Source organism: Oryctolagus cuniculus, chromosome 2, assembly GCF_051225735.1.
Source record: "Oryctolagus cuniculus isolate XC-2025 breed Fujian yellow rabbit chromosome 2, ASM5122573v1, whole genome shotgun sequence".
In the NCBI taxonomy this organism is placed as follows: Eukaryota; Metazoa; Chordata; class Mammalia; order Lagomorpha; family Leporidae; genus Oryctolagus; species Oryctolagus cuniculus.
The window spans coordinates 34,109,052-34,126,131 of NC_142868.1; the positions used below are offsets into that span (position 1 = coordinate 34,109,052).

General features: G+C 41.5%; 1 protein-coding gene across 8 annotated transcripts in view; it reads left to right on the forward strand.

Annotated features, from left to right (window-relative positions):
- N4BP2 (NEDD4 binding protein 2) overlaps window positions 1-17,080 on the forward strand; it is a 130,630-nt gene that overhangs the window by 65,709 nt on the left and 47,841 nt on the right. For 6 of the 8 annotated variants that reach the window (XR_016228867.1, XM_089325353.1, XM_089325354.1 and 3 more), the window contains 4 exons: window positions 292-488; window positions 5,815-5,933; window positions 7,629-7,758; window positions 14,431-14,619. Coding sequence is in view for 5 of the 8 variants with exons in the window: in XM_089325353.1 (XP_089181479.1) it covers window positions 292-488; window positions 5,815-5,933; window positions 7,629-7,758; window positions 14,431-14,619 (635 nt within the window). In the remaining 3 variants the exon portion in view is untranslated. Of the gene's footprint in view, window positions 1-291; window positions 489-5,814; window positions 5,934-7,628; window positions 7,759-9,043; window positions 9,291-14,430; window positions 14,620-17,080 lie in introns of those variants that run through there. The other 2 variants (XR_016228865.1, XR_016228866.1) reach the window with 2 other exon arrangements.

The window sequence follows — 17,080 nt, forward strand, 5'->3', positions numbered from 1 at the left end:
CTGAATACATGTTGCGATTTTTGTGTTGATGTGATATGAAACAGTGAGAAGCACTGAGTCAGTTAATTGTAATATCCAGATCCTTGAAAGAGTCCTGCACTTAACGTGTGTCATTTCTTTCTGGAAATTCTATAAAGGTGTATTTTGAAATTTCAGAGTTGTATTATATTTACAAACTGAAAAGCAGAAAAATGTTCTTTGGTCTCTCTGAGTAAGAGGAAATTGAATGAATGATGTTTAATTTGTACCTTAATTTTTGAGGGTATGACACTGTTTATACTGCTTTTGTAGATCCTTCCCTGGTTGGACAAATTGGTCTTGATAATCCTGAGCAAAAATCATCTCAGAGAACAGGCAAAAAATTGCTGAAGACTTTAGCAGCTTCTGAAATGTTACCCTTAATGGATCATTGGAATACTCAAACCAAAAAAGTGTCACTTAGAGAAATAATGTCAGAAGAAATTGCTTTGCAGGAAAAACACGACTTGGTATGTGTTAGTATAAACATTAAGCCTTTGTCTCTGACTCCAGTAGGCCTTGTGTGTTTACTCTGTGATTGTCATTTGGTTCTGTATTTTCTAGTCTGAAATCCATACTTAACCTGATTGAAGCTAGCATTAAAACTGAAATAATTTGAAACTGGAGATTTTTGCTTCTGGGAAATTAGTTGATATTTTCTACCAATATGTCATCTGTGTTAAATTTGTGTTGCTTTGGATTTAATTTTGCAGGTGATGGACCTAGATCTTTTTTAGCTTTTAACATTTACCTCTGATTTTTTTTTTCTAGAGAAACATGAAAGAAAAATTTCATTTATATGTAATTTCTTACATAAATTAATACTAAGAAATGTCTGTCTTGCTATTAAAAATATCCATCCTTGGCCGGCGCCGCAGCTCACTAAGCTAATCCTCTGCCTTGCGGCGCTGGCACACCGGGTTCTACTCTGGGTCGGGGCGCCGGATTCTGTCCCGGTTGCCCCTCTTCCAGGCCAGCTCTCTGCTGTGGCCCGGGAGTGCAGTGGAGGATGGCCCAAGTGCTTGGGCCCTGCACCCCATGGGAGACCAGGATAAGTACCTGGCTCCTGCCATCGGGTCAGTGCGGTGTGCTGGCCGCAGCACGCCGGCCGCGGCGGCCATTGGAGGGTGAACCAATGGCAAAAGGAAGACCTTTCTCTCTGTCTCTCTCACTGTGCACTCTGCCTGTCAAAAAAAAACAAAAAAAAACAAAAAAAACAAAAAAAAAACATCCTTGTAACAAAATTTTTTAGAGAAAACTTTTAGAAACTTATGCATTTGAATTAAAAAACAAATACTTTTCCTTTTTTATTCAATGTTTTAATCAAGTTTAAACAAAAACTTCACTTTTAACTTTTTTTTTAAGGATTTTTTTATTTAGTTTTAAAGTCAGAGTTACAGAGAGAGAAGAGGAGAGAGAGAGAGAGAGATTGAGAGATTGTCCATCTACTGGTTCATTCACCAGATGGCAACAAGGGCCAGTGCTAGGGGTAGGCTAGGCCAAAACCAGAAGCCAGGAGCGTCATCTGGGTCTCCCATGAGGCTGGCAGGGGCTGAAACACTTGAGTCATCTTCACTGATTTTCCCAGGCCATGAGACGGGAGTTGGATCCAAAGTGGAATGCCTGCATTGCAGGCAGTGGCTTTACCTGTTACACCACAACATTGGCCTCTGAACTTTATTTTTTGTTGCTTACTTCAACATATATAATTAAGTAAAGCCATAGATAAATTTGATTTCTTTTACATTTCTTCTTCTAAATCATTTTGGAATTTTGAAAATGAAAAATCAAAAGGGGAAAGTCATTGGATTTAGTTTAATCCAGTTCTCAAGGGAAAAAAAATTCTTAGATGGTGATCTTAAGGCATTTTTACTCCCTTCGTATTTGACTACTCAAAGGAGCACATTTATATTTGTCTGTAATACGTAGAATTGGGGCATAAGAAGAATGATGGATTCCTCTGCTTTGCTATTTTGTTTTCCTAGTTAACTTCTTATTTAAATTGGGAATATGAAAGCTTTCCTGTCTTTGCATTGTTAACATAATCCAAGGAAAAATCTGTTAAGTGAGATCTTATAATTTTAGTGTTTCAGAAATCCTATTTTTTTTTTTTTTTTCAGAAATCCTCTTGAATCTATACATGTAATAAATTGGAGGATGGGATTTTCTTAAAAAAAAAAAAAGAAAGAAAGAAAAAAGAAAGCCTAATACTTAAGCCCAATGATGTAATACTTTTTGTTAAAATGCCATTTTCCGAGGCTGGTGCTGTGGCGCATTGGGTTAAGCTGCAGTATACAGTGCTGGCATCCCATATGGATGCTGGTTCCATTCCTGGCTAGTGTTCAGAACTGGTGTTCTGATCCAGCTCCCTGCTAATGCACTTGGGAAAGCAGCAGAGGATGGCTAAAGTCCTTGAGTCCCAGTACCCACATGGGAGACCCAGAGGAAGCTCCTGCCTGGCCCATATGGGGAGTAAACCAGTAGATGGAGAATCTCTTCTCTCTGTCTCTCCTCTCTCTTTGTAAGTCTACCTTAAAAAAAAGTAGTAAAATAAAATGTCATTTTCCATTACTGAAACTTACCTTTATTATTCTAACCTGCCTTTTTACTCTCTTAGTTTAACAGTGAACAAATGAACATCTTTGAGTTCATCATTAATGCTTTTTTTTTGTATCAGTGAGTTTTGCTGGCTTTCTATGTGCTAGATAATAGAGGCAGGACAACTTTGGTCCTCTAGAACCTCAGTAAGAGAATTTCTTGATGCTTTCTCTCACTCTTTGTTCTCAAAGGAGAAGTATACTTTGTATATTTTTCAAAGCAAAGGACATATAATGAACTTATGCATAATAGTAGATAATTAATTGCAAATTGCAAAATGACTAAGGTAATGTATTTTCAATTCATTGATGAGAACTTGGAATTTTTTTTTTAAGATTTATTTTATTTATATGAAAGAGCTACAGAGAGAGGTAGAGACAGAGAGAGAGAGGTCTTCATCTGCAGGTTCACTTCCCAAATGGCCGCAATAGCTGGAGCTGGGCTGATCTGAAGCCAGGAGTCATGAGTTTATTGTGGAGCTCCTACATGAGTGCAGGGGCCCAAGGACTTCTTGGGCCATTCTGTACTGCTTTTCTAGGCCATAGCAGAGAGCTGGATTGGCAGTGGAGCAGCTAGGACTCAAACTGGACTCAGACCGGTGCCCATATGAGATGCTAGTGCTTCAGGCTGGGGCTTTAACCTGCTACGCCAAGAATTTATGGTTTAGAAACTTTGTCCCTGTAGATTGCTAATAAATCTGATACTTGAGTTTTTTTATTAAGTTCAGATCATAATGTGTGTCTTAAATGAGATGTGAAATAGTTTGAATTCTTAGATGGCTTATTTTCATATTATGATGTGTTCAGCTTTATCAGCCCTTTTACTGATCAGATTTTTACCTGTCATAGTTCCTGTTTCATCACTGCTGTTACAAATGGCCTAAATATGGTTATAATTCAAAACAACTAACTATTGTAGGATTTTCCTGGACTGTTGTGATTTTTTAACTTAAAAATTTTCAGCATCACCTGCTTTGAAATGGGAATTGTTGGTATTCTTTTCCCTCCTCCCTTCACCCCTCTCCTCCTTGTTTATTTATATTTATTTCTGTGAGTGGCAGAGACACACACACAGAGAGGCAGAGATAGAGAGAGATCTTTCTTCTGTTGGTTTACTCCTCAAATACCTGCAGCCTCCAGGACTGGGCCAGGCTGAAGCCAGGAGCCTGGGACTCAGTCTTCATCTCCCATGTTAGTGGTAGGGACCCAAATACTTGAGCCCTCAGCTGCTGCCTTTCACAGTACCCAGCTGGAATGGAGAGCAGACCCAGTCTCAGACCCATCACTCTGAGAAGAGACGTGGCTATTCCAAGGGCCAAGTGGTGTGTCGACTGCTGTGCCAACTGCCCATCTTAGAGGTTGTTTTCAGGCCTTAAGGTCCTCCCAGCAAGCGCATCATGTAATCACAGCACGGGGCTGATGGAGTAGAGGTCACTGTGAGCCGCCTTCAGAATATTTACCATAATCTTGGCTTAGATTTAAGTGGCACACTTTAGGAAGCTTCTTGGCCTGGCAGTTTGAGCAGAAAGATATGAGTGGTAAAAAATAACAATAAAAATTTTTATTCAGTTATTTTCAAGTAAATGTGCTTGTGAAAAATTACAAAGTAATTTTGGATTCTAGGATTTTCTGTCAACCTGAATCTTCCACTTATTTGTACATCGTAGTTTCTGTACCTGGGGAGAAAACGTTATTGAGGATGTTGTTCACAGCATCATACTGTATTCCTTTTATGAGAACTCATGGGGGAAATTTCTCTCAGGTCTCAGTACCAGAAAAAGTTGTGCTTCTTTTGAGTAATTGGTTCGTTTTTGTTGTATGGACACTGAGCATCTTTGTTTCCCTCTTTGCTTTGGACACTAAGAGGTTCAGAGCCGAATTTGTGGCCCACATTTAGCAACTGTAGGATTTTATGGCATGCGTTAATATACTAATTTTACTTGCTAGCTTTATCTCATATTCTTCCCTTTATTTCTCTACTCTGTGAGTTCTTCATTTATTTATATCCTGTTTACTTAGGTATATATCTTCATCCTTTTTAAATAGTATGACAGAATGAGTTGCGTGTGTATAAGGGTACTTCAGAAAGTTCATGGAAAATTGAGTTACAATATTATTTTGGGGGCAGGTGCCGTGGTGCAGTAGGTTAATCCTCTGCCGGCGGTGCCTGCATCCCATAGGGGCGCCGGTTCTAGTCCTGGCTGCTCCTCTTCCAATGCAGCTCTCTATTATGGCCTGGGAAAGCAGCAGAGGATGGCTCAAATGCTTGGACCCCTACACCCATTTGGGAGTCTGGGAGAAAGCACCTGGCTCCTGGCTTCGGATTGGCGCAGCTCCGGCCGTTGCGGCCATGTGGGGAGTGAACCAGTGCAAGGAAGACCTTTCCCTCTGTTTCTCCCTCTCACTGTCTGTAACTCTACCTCTCAAATAAATAAATAAAATCTTAAAAAAAAAAGATTATTTTGGTGAAAAAAGTTGAAATCTATGCAGAATTTTTTCATAATACATGCTTTCCATGAAATTTTTGAAGAACCCTCATATATGTGAGTCTGATATATATTTGTATGCACATGCACAGACTGAAATATATGTGATTGTCTAGGTGTGTATAAACATACATTTTGGCCGGCGCCGCGGCTCACTAGGCTAATCCTCCGCCTAGCGGCGCCGGCACACTGGGTTCTAGTCCCGGTCGGGGCGCCGGATTCTGTCCCGGTTGCCCCTCTTCCAGGCCAGCCCTCTGCTGTGGCCAGGGAGTGCAGTGGAGGATGGCCCAGGTGCTTGGGCCCTGCACCCCATGGGAGACCAGGGAAAGCACCTGGCTCCTGGCTCCTGCCATCGGATCAGCGCGGTGCGCCGGCTGCAGTGCGCTGGCCGCGGCAGCCATTGGAGGGTGAACCAACGGCAAAGGAAGACCTTTCTCTCTGTCTCTCTCTCTCACTGTCCACTCTGCCTGTCAAAAAAAAAACAAAAAAACAAAAAAAACATACATTTTATGAGCAACTTGGAGTTCCAAAAAATGGGATATAAGTAATTACTGCAAGAATACTTATATTACTAATTTCAGCCTTAAAGCTGTGAAGAAAATCTGATTATTTTTAAATTATTAGTCTTTTTGCAGCAAAATAACATGCTTTTGGTCATCATTGTTAATATTATAAATTCAATCTGAAGGATGATTTTTGTGTTTTTGTTTCAGAAAAGGGAGACATTTATCTTTGAGAAAGATTGTGCCACTAAGCTAAAGGAGAAGCAGCTCTTTAAGATATTTCCAGCCATTAACCAAAACTTTCTGGTGGACATTTTCAAGGACCACAAGTGAGTTCTGGGAGGACTGTCTGTAGTTTCTGTTATGATGTTTTTGAAAGTGTTTGCCATACATGGTAATCCCTTATGTTTTTTTTTCTGATAACAGAATAATTTAGATGAATTATAAACAGTTCAAAATGCAATGTATATAATGTAGAAAGTGTTCATATTCCTCTCCACTTCTTTTTCTTATGGATCTACTAATATGTGTGTGCATATGTGTATGCCTCTTTGCTTTTGTGTACATACATACATGTGGACATCACCAAAAAGAGGTTATATGTGGGGTATTTTGTAGTTTTGTTGCACATATGTAGTAATTAGCTCTTTTTCAAGTCTGCAGGGAATTACATAGTAGGAAAGCACTATAATTTATTTTAAAATATCTATTTGTGAAGATGTTGACTCTGAGAAAAATTGAAAACCATGTTACAATGAATATATTTAAAAAAAAAAGATTTATTCATTTTATTTGAAGTGCAGTGAAAGAGAGAGAGAGGTCTTCTATCCTCTGGTTCATTTTCCAAATGGCCAGAGCTGAGCGGATCTGAAGCCAGGAGCCAGGAGCTTCTTCCGGGTCTCCCATGTAGGCAGAGGCCCAAGTATTTGGGCCATCTTCTGCTGTTTTCCTAGGCACATCATCAGGGAGCTGGATCGGAAGAGGAGCAGCCAGGGCTCGAACTGGTGCCCATATGGGATGGCAGCACTTCAGGTGGCTTTACCTGAAGAGCCTCAATGAACTGGCCCCAGTGAACATCCTTAAATACACATTTTGTGTATTCATACATGCTATTATAGGTGACAAATGAAACTGGTGGTTTAGAGTGTATAAATTTTAAACTTTTACAGATAATGCCAAATTTAAGTAAGGTTCTCTGTATCAATTGTGTATGCACTGATAGTGTAACCTCCCTGAATATTAGTCGTTAAATTATTTTTCATTCTGATGAGAAAAATTATATTTCAGTATTATTTCTATTTCTATTTTTCTGATAACTAGCAATGTAACCTAGGGCTGCAACCCTCCCAGCACCAGTAGCAGAGACTGACTGCCAGCCCCATGGGAGGGCTGATGATCAGAAGGGCTAGCAAGGATGTGGATAATTGCTGATAGTGTCCAGACCCTAGGAACCCTTCTCTTAGGATGCAAGATGAGAAGGCTGATGGGGAATTGGGAATCCCAAATGGCTCCCCTTCAAAGATTGTCTTTAATAAACTGAAGCAAAGCAGAATATCATGCTATTTTGTATAGCCAGTTATTACAGTATGAGGCCAGTGGAGAGGTGAACAGTTTGAAACAATGAGCAGTATAAAATCATTGAAAAGAATTTCTTTAGATACTAGAACATGAGTGTATCAGATGTTTGTCAATATGTAGAATTTCATGCTAAAGGTAATACAGTATCACCATGGAAACTTAACCTGAGTAATACAGGAGAGAAAGGTAGGATGGTGTTCACTTTTTTTTTTCTGTATCCTTCCTTGCCCAGAATTTCTTTGACTAGAATCCCATCATAGAAGTCAAGGTAGAATTCAATTAAAAAAAATGTCAGTTTAAAGATCTGAGCATTTAATTTTAGTGTTGAAAATTTAAAAGTAAGCCAGTTTTCTGTATTCGCAAATGTTTAAAGATTATTTATGTTAATACCTCCAGATAATTTTTATTTTCACTTACTGACATATTTACTCTTGAATTTTCTACAGCTATTCATTAGAACATACCGTGCAATTTCTAAACTGTGTTCTTGAAGGAGATCCTGTGAAAACAGTTGTAGCACAGGAGTTTGTTCACCAGAATGAACAAAGTACTGCACAGAAGTCTAAAGAGAAAAAGGTATGAAGTTCCTTACTTTTACTGTCGTGGTAGATGATTATGTCAGAATATGGTTGATTTATTGAGAGTAATAATTTAATGATTATTTCTCACCATTTTGACTAGATTGGAAATTTAGCCACTCATAAATTTGGTGTAGAATATCTAAACACTCAAAATAGCGAATTTATAGCTAATTATCTTTTTTTCTACATAGACACAGAAGAGTATCAGCCTTAATTTAAATAGCAGTAAGTTTGTATAATATGATGGATCTTAAAGTGTAAATACGTGGAAAGAAATATTTATCCTTTTAAGAAAGTACCCATCTTTTCCCAAAGTGGTTTCATCATTTTACACAAGAGTTTTTGGGTTGTTCATTGCAAATTCATAGAAATGCAGTTGATTTTATATGTTAATCTTGTATCAGCATTAGTCTTTTTATTTTTTTAAATATTTATTTATTTATTTATTTGAAAGGCAGAGCCACAGAGAGGCAGAGAGAGAGAGAGATATCAATCTTCCATCTGCTAGTTCACTCCCCAAATGGCCACAAGAGCTGGAGCTGAGTAGATCTGAAGCCAGGAGCCAGGAATTTGCTCGGATCTCCTACTCTGAAGTGCTTTCCCAGGCCACAGCAGAGAGCTGGATCGGAAGTAGAGCAGCTTGGTCTTGAACCAGTGCCCATATGGGGTGCCAGCAATGCAAGTGGTGGCTTTACCCACTACACCACAGCGCTGGCCCCTGCATTAGGATTTTTTTTTTAAGATTTATTTATTTTTATTTGAAAGTCAGAGTTACACAGAGAGAGAAAAAGTGGAGAGAGAGTGAGAGGTCTTCCATCCATTGGCTCACTTCCCAATTGGCTACAATGGCCGGAGCTGCGCCTATCCGCCAGGAGCCAGGAGCTTCGTCTGGGTCTCCCACGCGGGTGCAGGGGCCCAAGGACTTGGGCCTTCTTCTACTGCTTCCCCAGGCCACAGCAGAGAGCTGGATCAGAAGTGGAGCAGCCAGGTCTTGAATTGGTGCCCAAATGGGATGCTGGCACTGCAGACCAGGGCTTTAACCCGCCGCACCACAGTGCCGGCCCCCGTTAGGATTTTTAACAGAACTTTTATCATCTTACTATTCTCGTTTATTGAAAATTCTACTTAGGAATAAACTGTATGCTCCTTTTCTTTTCTATGAATATTTCTTTATCAATTTGTTGATAGAAAGGACTTAGGTAATTTTGGTGCTCATGTGATCTGTGTTAGTGTACATGGAACAGGAACTGTGTGATACAGTGGTGCATCTGTCCATCCAGGAAACTTGGTATGATGGATGGAAACAGGCAATATATTATAACATGCAGAGAGTGCACAAGGATGATGATGAGACCTCCTAGGCCTGCTTGGGAATTAAGATTGCTTCTCATGCCTGATAATATGCAAGACATGGTGCTGGTCATTATGGTGATGGGAAGAAGGTGTGCTTGTTCACAGCGCACCTGATTGGAAAATGTGGCAATCATTAAAGGAGCTTTTGTGAGTTATGTAATTCTTGACCAAAATGTAAGTTTTAGGTTATTCTGTAGATTATTCTTAGCCTTGCTCACAAAATGTAGTTAAGTATTATAAAATTGATAAAAGTCTTTTAAGATTTGTGAGCAGAATAATGTTTCTTTGTTATTCCAATAATGTTTCTTTGTTATTCCAAAGCTCTGAGGAAACACAGTTACCAGAGTGATATCATGGTACCAGTAACACTGTGGATTGTCTGTTTGTTTGTTTGTTTGTTTGTTTGTTTATTTATTTATTTATTATTTTTGACAGGCAGAGTGGACAGTGAGAGAGAGAAAGACAAAGTCTTCCTTTGCCATTGGTTCACCCTCCAATGGCCGCCGTGGCCGGCGCGCTGCGGCCCGCGCACCGCGCTGACCCAATGGCAGGAGCCAGGTGCTTCTGGTCTCCCATGGGGTGCAGGGCCCAAGCACTTGGGCCATCCTCCACTGCACTCCCGGGCCATAGCAGCGAGCTGGCCTGGAAGAGGGGCAACCGGGAAAGAATCCGGCGCCCTGACCGGGACTAGAACCCGATGTGCCAGTGCCGCAGGTGGAGGATTAGCCTATTGAGCCACGGCGCCAGACTGTCTGTTTTTAAGAAACCAACATTTGGGGCTGGCACTGTGGCATACTGGGTAAAGCTACCACTTGCAGTGCCAGCATCCCATGTGGGCACTGGTTCAAGTCCCAGCTGCTCCACTTCCAATCCAGCTGTCTGCCGTGGCCTGGGAAAGCAGTAGAAGATGGCCCAAATGCTTGGGCCCCTGCACCCATGTGGGAGACCCAGAGAAGCTCCTGGCCATCTGGGGAGTGAAACAGCAGATGGGAGATCTCTCTTTCTCTCCCTCTCTGTCTCTGCCTCTGCCTCTCTGTAACTCTGCCTTTCAAATAAATAACTCTTTAAAAAAAAATGTGTTTGAGAAAGCATCTTTCATTTTATATGTATATAATATGTATATTTTTTAAAGATTTATTTATTTATTTGAGAGGCAGAATTACAGACAGAGAGGAGGAGAGACAGGTCTTCCATCTGCTGGTTCATTCCCCAAATGGCTGCAACAGCTGGAGCCAGGAGCTTCTTCCAGGTTTGCCATGCAGGTGCAGGGGCTCAAGCACTTGGGCCATTTTCCACTGCTTTCCCAAGCCATCAGCAGAGAGCTGGATTGGAAGTGGAGCAGCTGGGACTCAAACCAGTGGCCATATGGGATGCCGGCACTGCATGCAGAGGTTTAACCTCCTACACCACAGCACTGACTATAAATTTTTTTAAAAATAAAAATTTTTTTTTTTTTTAAATAAGAAATGAAAGATTTCTTCCTAGGAAACCCAATATGATGTATATTTTAGAAAAATGTTTAAAATTTATTTATTTTCATTTTATTTGAAGGGAGACAGACAGAGAGAGAGCTAAAGAGACAGAGGGAGATATTCCATTTGGTGCTTTACTTCTTAAATGCCCACAACATTTAGGGCTGAGCCAGGCCAAAGCCATGAGCCCTGAATTCCACCCAGGTCTTCCATGTGGGTGGCAGGGACCCAATTACAAGAGTCATCACCTATTGCCTTCCTAGGTATACGTTAGCAGGAAGCTGGATCAGAAGTGGAACTGGAACTTGAATCCGTAGTACATGGGATGTGGGTGTCCCAAGCATTGAATTAAGCTGCTGTGCCAAAAGCCCACCCCTTAATTTATATTTTTTAGTATAAACACCAGCAGAGACCCTAATGTTTTGAAGTATTTATCATAGTCATAGTATTAGGCAATGTGTGGTTGTAAGTCTTTTTTATTTTATAAGGGAGACAAGCCATGTACTTATGGAATATTTAAACATTAATAAAAAAAGCTTGTGTTTAAGCACTGGTGAGTGATGGTAGGTATTATGGCTGGCGCCTTGGCTCACTAGGCTAATCCTCTGCCTAGTGGCGCCGGCACACCGGGTTCTAGCCCTGGTCGGGGTGCCGGATTCTGTCCCGGTTGCCCCTCTTCCAGGCCAGCTCTCTGCTGTGGCCCAGGAGTGCAGTGGAGGATGGCCCAAGTGCTTGGGCCCTGCACCCCATGGGAGACCAGGAGAAGCACCTGGCTCCTGCCATCGGATCAGCGTGGTGCGCTGGCCGCAGTGTGCCGGCGGCGGCCATTGGAGGGTGAACCAACGGCAAAAGGAAGACCTTTCTCTCTGTCTCTCTCTCACTGTCCACTCTGCCTGTCAAAAAAAAAAAAAAAAAAAAAAAAAGAAGAAGAAGAAGAAGAGGTAGGTATTATGAGTATTTAAAAAAATTATTAGAGAGACAGAACTCCCATCTGCTGGTTCACCCCCCAAAATGCTCTCAATGGCCAAGGCTGGATCAGGACCAAAGTTGGAAGCCAGGAGCTCATTCTAGGACTCTTATGTGAGTGCTAGGAACCTAGTTACTTGAGCCCTCATCACTGCCTCCCAAGGTCTGCGTTATAAGGGAGCTGGAGTCAGGAGCCAGAGCCTGGTATCTAAGTCAGGCAGTTCAACGTGGGCTCCTGGCATCTAAACACGCTTCTTGTCTGCTAGGCTAAATGCCCACCCCTGACTCTTTTTAGATTAAGAGATGTCCTTGTGTTCTATTGTGGCTTTTTTAAAATTAATTGTTTTATTTATTATGTATTTTTCTTGCTAAAGCAAGCTAGGTATTTGTTGGACAATGAATAGACTGATTTCAGATGTTAGGCTGTGGACATAAGTTAGAGGTGTGGTGATGTCTTCATTTTCTTTTGCTTTTCTATAACTCAAATCTCTAGCCTTTTATTGGCTAAGTAAGCAAAATATAATGAATGAAGAAATTACATATAACCAGCTACTCTTATATATTTGACTGTTTTTTTCCAACCTTTCCTGGCTTCTGAACTCTGTTCACAGATAGAAAATTTTTGACTTTTATCAGGTCAGCACAGTAGCCAGTGGCAGTCAGCTGGTTGAAACTGCCCCATAAATATACTTGAGATTTTTATTGGTGACCAGATGTCACTCCTCATGCCCTACTGTTTTAAAGAGAAGATTGTTCAGTGGCCGGTGCTGTGGCACAGTAGGTTAATTCTCCGCCTGCTGTGCCGGCATCCCATATGGGTGCCGGTTCTAGTCCCAGCTACTCCACTTCCAGTCCAGCTCTCTGCTATGGCCTAGGAAAGTGGTGGATAATGGCCCAGGTGCTTGGGCCCCTGCACCCATGTGGGAGACCGGGAGGAAGCACCTGGCTTCCGATCGGCACAGCTCCAGCCATTGTGGCCATTTGGAGAGTGAACCAAAAAAGGAAGACCTTTGTCTCTGTCTCTCCCTCTCACTGTCTGTAACTCTACTTCTCAAATAAAATAAATAAAATCTTCAAAAAAAAAAGAGAGAAAATTGTTCAGTTTTATTCTTTCTTTATTTTTTTGACAGGCAGAGTGGACAGTGAGAGAGAGACAGTGAGAAAGGTCTTCCTTTTGCTGTTGGTTCACCCTCCAATGGCCGCCGCGGGCGGCGTGCCACGCTGATCCGAAGCCAGGAGCCAGGTGCTTCTCCTGGTCTCCCATGGGGTGCAGGGCCCAAGCACTTGGGCCATCTTCCACTGCACTCCCGGGCCACAGCAGAGAGCTGGCCTGGAAGAGGAGCAACCGGGACAGAATCTGGCGCCCCGACCAGGGCTAGAACCTGGTGTGCCAGCGCCACAAGGCGGAGGATTAGCCTATTGAGCCACGGCGCTGGCCTTAATTCATTTTTAAAACGTAGAAATTAAGAAATGCCATGACATCCTTCAATGGCTAAATCTTTGAATAGGTTTACAAATTAAAACTTGAAATTTTTGTACTGAATAAATAAGCTTTGTTCTTTGAATATCTTATAGTCTTTTTTTTTTTTTTTTTTTTGACAAGCAGAGTGGACAGAGAGACAGAGAGAAAGGTCTTCCTTTGCCGTTGGTTCACCCTTCAATGGCCACCGTGGCCAGCGTGCCACTTCTCCTGGTGCTTCTCCTGGTCTCCCATGGGGTGCAGGGCCCAAGCACTTGGGCCATCCTCCACTGCACTCCTGGGCCACAGCAGAGAGCTGGCCTGGAAGAGGGGCAACTGGGACAGAATCCGGCGCCCCGACTGGGACTAGAACCTGGTGTACCGGTGCTGCAGGCAGAGGATTAGCCTAGTGAGCTGTGGCGCAGGCCTGAATATCTTACAGTCTTTTTAAAATAAGATTTCATTGTTTTAGACAAAAAAATTTATTTATAAGACAGAGAGCGAGACAGATAAAGAGAGGGATCCTCCATCTGCTGGTTCACTCCCCAAATGGTAGCCACAGCTAGGTTTGGGCCAGGCTGATGGCAGAAGCCAGGAACTCCTTCCTGGTCTCCACATTGGTGCAGGGACCCAAGTACTTGGGCCATCTTCCACTGTCCTCTTATGTGCTTTAGCAGAAAGGTAAATTAGAGTGGTGCAGCCAGGGCATGAACAGGCACTCTGATATGGGACGCTGGTGTTGCAAGTGATAGCTCAACCCCCTGCGCCGCAATGCTACCTCCTGTATGCTATCTTTTGGCTTGACTATGTGGCCTAGTCACATTTTGATAACTTTAGACAACTCTTGAAATGAGTGGTTGGCCAGCGGCACGGCTCACTAGGCTAATCCTCCGCCTGCAGCACCGCCATCCCATATGGGCACCGGGTTCTGTTCTGGTTGCCCCTCTTCCAGTCCAGCTCTCTGCTGTGGCCCGGGAATGCAGTGGAGGATGTCCCAGGTCCTTGGGCCCTGCACCTGCGTGGGAAACCAGAAGGAAGCACCTGGCTCCTGGCTTTGGATCAGCACAATGTGCCAGCCACAACACGCTGGCTGTAGTGGCCACTTGGGGGGTGAACCAATGGCAAAGGAAGACCTTTCTGTCTGTCTCTCTGTCTTTCACTGTCTAACTCTGTCAAAACAAATAAATAAAAAAGAAAAAGAAAAAAGAGTGGTTAATGGATGGGTAACCTTATTGGCCTTAGAAAGCCAATGGAAGTGGTGCCAACTGACAAGGTAGATAGTGGGAGAGAATCTGTTTTTTTTTTTTTGCCAAGAAAGAAAGAAAATACGAGAGCCAAGTTTTCATATACATATTCAGAAGGTAGGATATGTGTGTTTGATTTTTTTGCCTGTTACTTAATGTGTAACATCTTTTAGGTAAAGAAACCCAAAGAGACTGAAGATATACCCAGCGAACCATCTTTCCAGGACTTTGAGTACCCTGAGTATGATGACTACCGGGCAGAGGCTTTCCTGCACCAGCAGAAGAGGACAGAGTGCTACAGCAAAGCCAAGGAGGCCTATCGGATGGGGAAGAAAAATGTCGCCACTTTTTATGCCCAGCAGGTAAACTGGAAAACTGATGATCGTTTTTCCTACTGTCAGTTAAGGTACTTAAATAATCTTGAAGCAGACTAACACCGAGACTGCATTGTGACAAGAATGAATTATTCTGGGGAATGTAGAGATCATATATGTGACAAAATAAGGTATCATGATATAAAAGAAATGGATTGTCCTGAGAATTTCACCTCCCTTGAATGCCAGGTTTCAGTGGTTGCTTTTGTCCTTATGGCTTACATGAATTATAGTTTATTCCAGCAGTTTATTATATTTCTCTTTTTTTCATTCAGTGCTACTTCTTGACAGATTCAAATTATCTGGAGGAAAGAGCAAAATGTTAATATGCATCATTTCAGAGTAGAAATATAGGGGTCTCATGCTTTCTAGCATGTTTTCTTTTTTTTTCCCAAAAAACCGTTAATTTAAGGAATACAGATTTCATAAGTACACCTTTAGGAATATAGTGATTCTTCCCACCATACATGCCCTCGCACACACACTCCCACTCCTCCACCTTCTCCCTCTCCCATTCCCTGTCCCATTCTCCATTAAGATTCGTTTTCAATTAACTTTATACACAGAAGACTAACTCTATCCTAAGTTAAAATTTCAATAATTCACACACACACATACTCACAAAAAAAAAAACCTGTTTGAGAGCAAGTTTTACAGTTAACTTTCATAATATAACTCATTGAGGACAGAATTACTACATGGGAAGGTAGTGCACAGTGACTCTTATTGTTAACAATTAACATTCTTATGTATGATGTCAGTGACCACCCGAGGCCCTTGACATGAGCTGCCTAGGTTATGGAAGCCTTTTGAATCCACAAACTCTGTCAGTATTTAGACAAGGCCATAAGCAAAGTGGAAGTTCTCTCCTCCCTTCAGAGAAAAGTACATTCTTCTTTGATTGCCACTTCTTTCTGCTGAGGTCTCACTCACAGACATCCTTCATGTAGAACATTTTTTGCCACAGTGTCTTGGTTTTCCATGCCTAAAGTGCTCTTATGGGCTTTTCAGCCAGACCAGGATGCCTTAAGGACTGATTCTGAGGTCAGAGTGCTATTTAGAGTATTTGTCATTCAATGGGTCTACTGTGTGGACTGCTTCCCTAACATTCTCTCCTTTTTAGTTCTATATATTATTATTACCAGACACTTGATCCTATTTATATGATCACTTTAACACTTAATCCTATCCATGTGTTCACTTTAACACTTAATATGATCACTTTAACACTTAAGGTATTTTTATCACCCAACTCAATGGGTTTTGGGGTCCCATGAGAAGTTGTTAAACTGTACCCTTGGAAGTACGTCCTTAGGAATGTATGCAGAACTATACAGCTTTACAAACTTCCTCCTCCCTCTCCTAATCCCACCCTTACTTTTTACTGAGATCTATTTTCGATTGGCTTTATCCACTTGGATTAGCTCTATGTTAAGTAGAGTTCAGTAAGTAGTATGAAGACAAAAAAACTGTTCCTCAACAGTCAAGACAAGGGCTGGTGAAGTCATTGCTTCTTGAAGGGTCAATTTCCCTTCTATAGATTTCCTTTTAGGTGCTCTATTAGTTATCACAGATCAGGGAGAACATATGGTACTTGTCCCTTTGGAACTGGTGTATTTCACTAAGTGTGATGTTTTCCAGATTCATCCATTTTGTTGCAAATGACCAGATTTCTTCTTCTTTTTTTTTTTTTTACTGCTGTATAGTATTCCATAGTGTACATATCCCATAATGTTTTTATCCAGTCCTCAGTTGATGGGCATTTAGGTTGATTCCGTGTCTTAGCTGTTGTGAATAACATGATGGTGCAGATAACTCTTTCATATGCTGATTTCATTTCCCTTGGGTAAATTCCCAGGAGTAGAATTGCTGGGTCACATGGTAGGTTCTGTATTCAGATTTCTGAGGTATCTCCATACTGTCTTCCATAGTGCTTTACCAGTTTACATTCCCACCAACGGTGAATTAGGGTACCTTTTCCCCTATATCCTCGCCAGCATTTGTTGTGTGTTGATTTCTGTGTGAAAGTCATTCTAACTGGGGTGAGGTGAAACCTCATTGTGGTTTTGATTTGTATTTCCCTGATGGCTAGTGATTTTGAACATTTTTTCATGTATCTGTTGGCCATTTGGATTTTTTCTTTGAAAAACGTCTGTTTAAGTCTTTTGCCCATTTCTTAACTGGATTGTTTTGTTGTTGTGTAGTTTCTTAATCTCTGATTATTAATGGTTATTCTGGTTATTAATCTATTATCAGTTGAATGGTTTGCAAACAATTTCTCCCATTCTGCTAGTTGCCTCTTCACTTTGCTGAGTGTTTGTTTTGCAGCACAGAAGATTCTCAATTTGATGTAGTTCCATGTGTTAATTTTGGCTTTGATTTCCTGTGTCTCTGGGGTCTTTTCCAAGAACTCTTTTCCTGTGCCAATGTCTATAAGGGTTTCCCATTG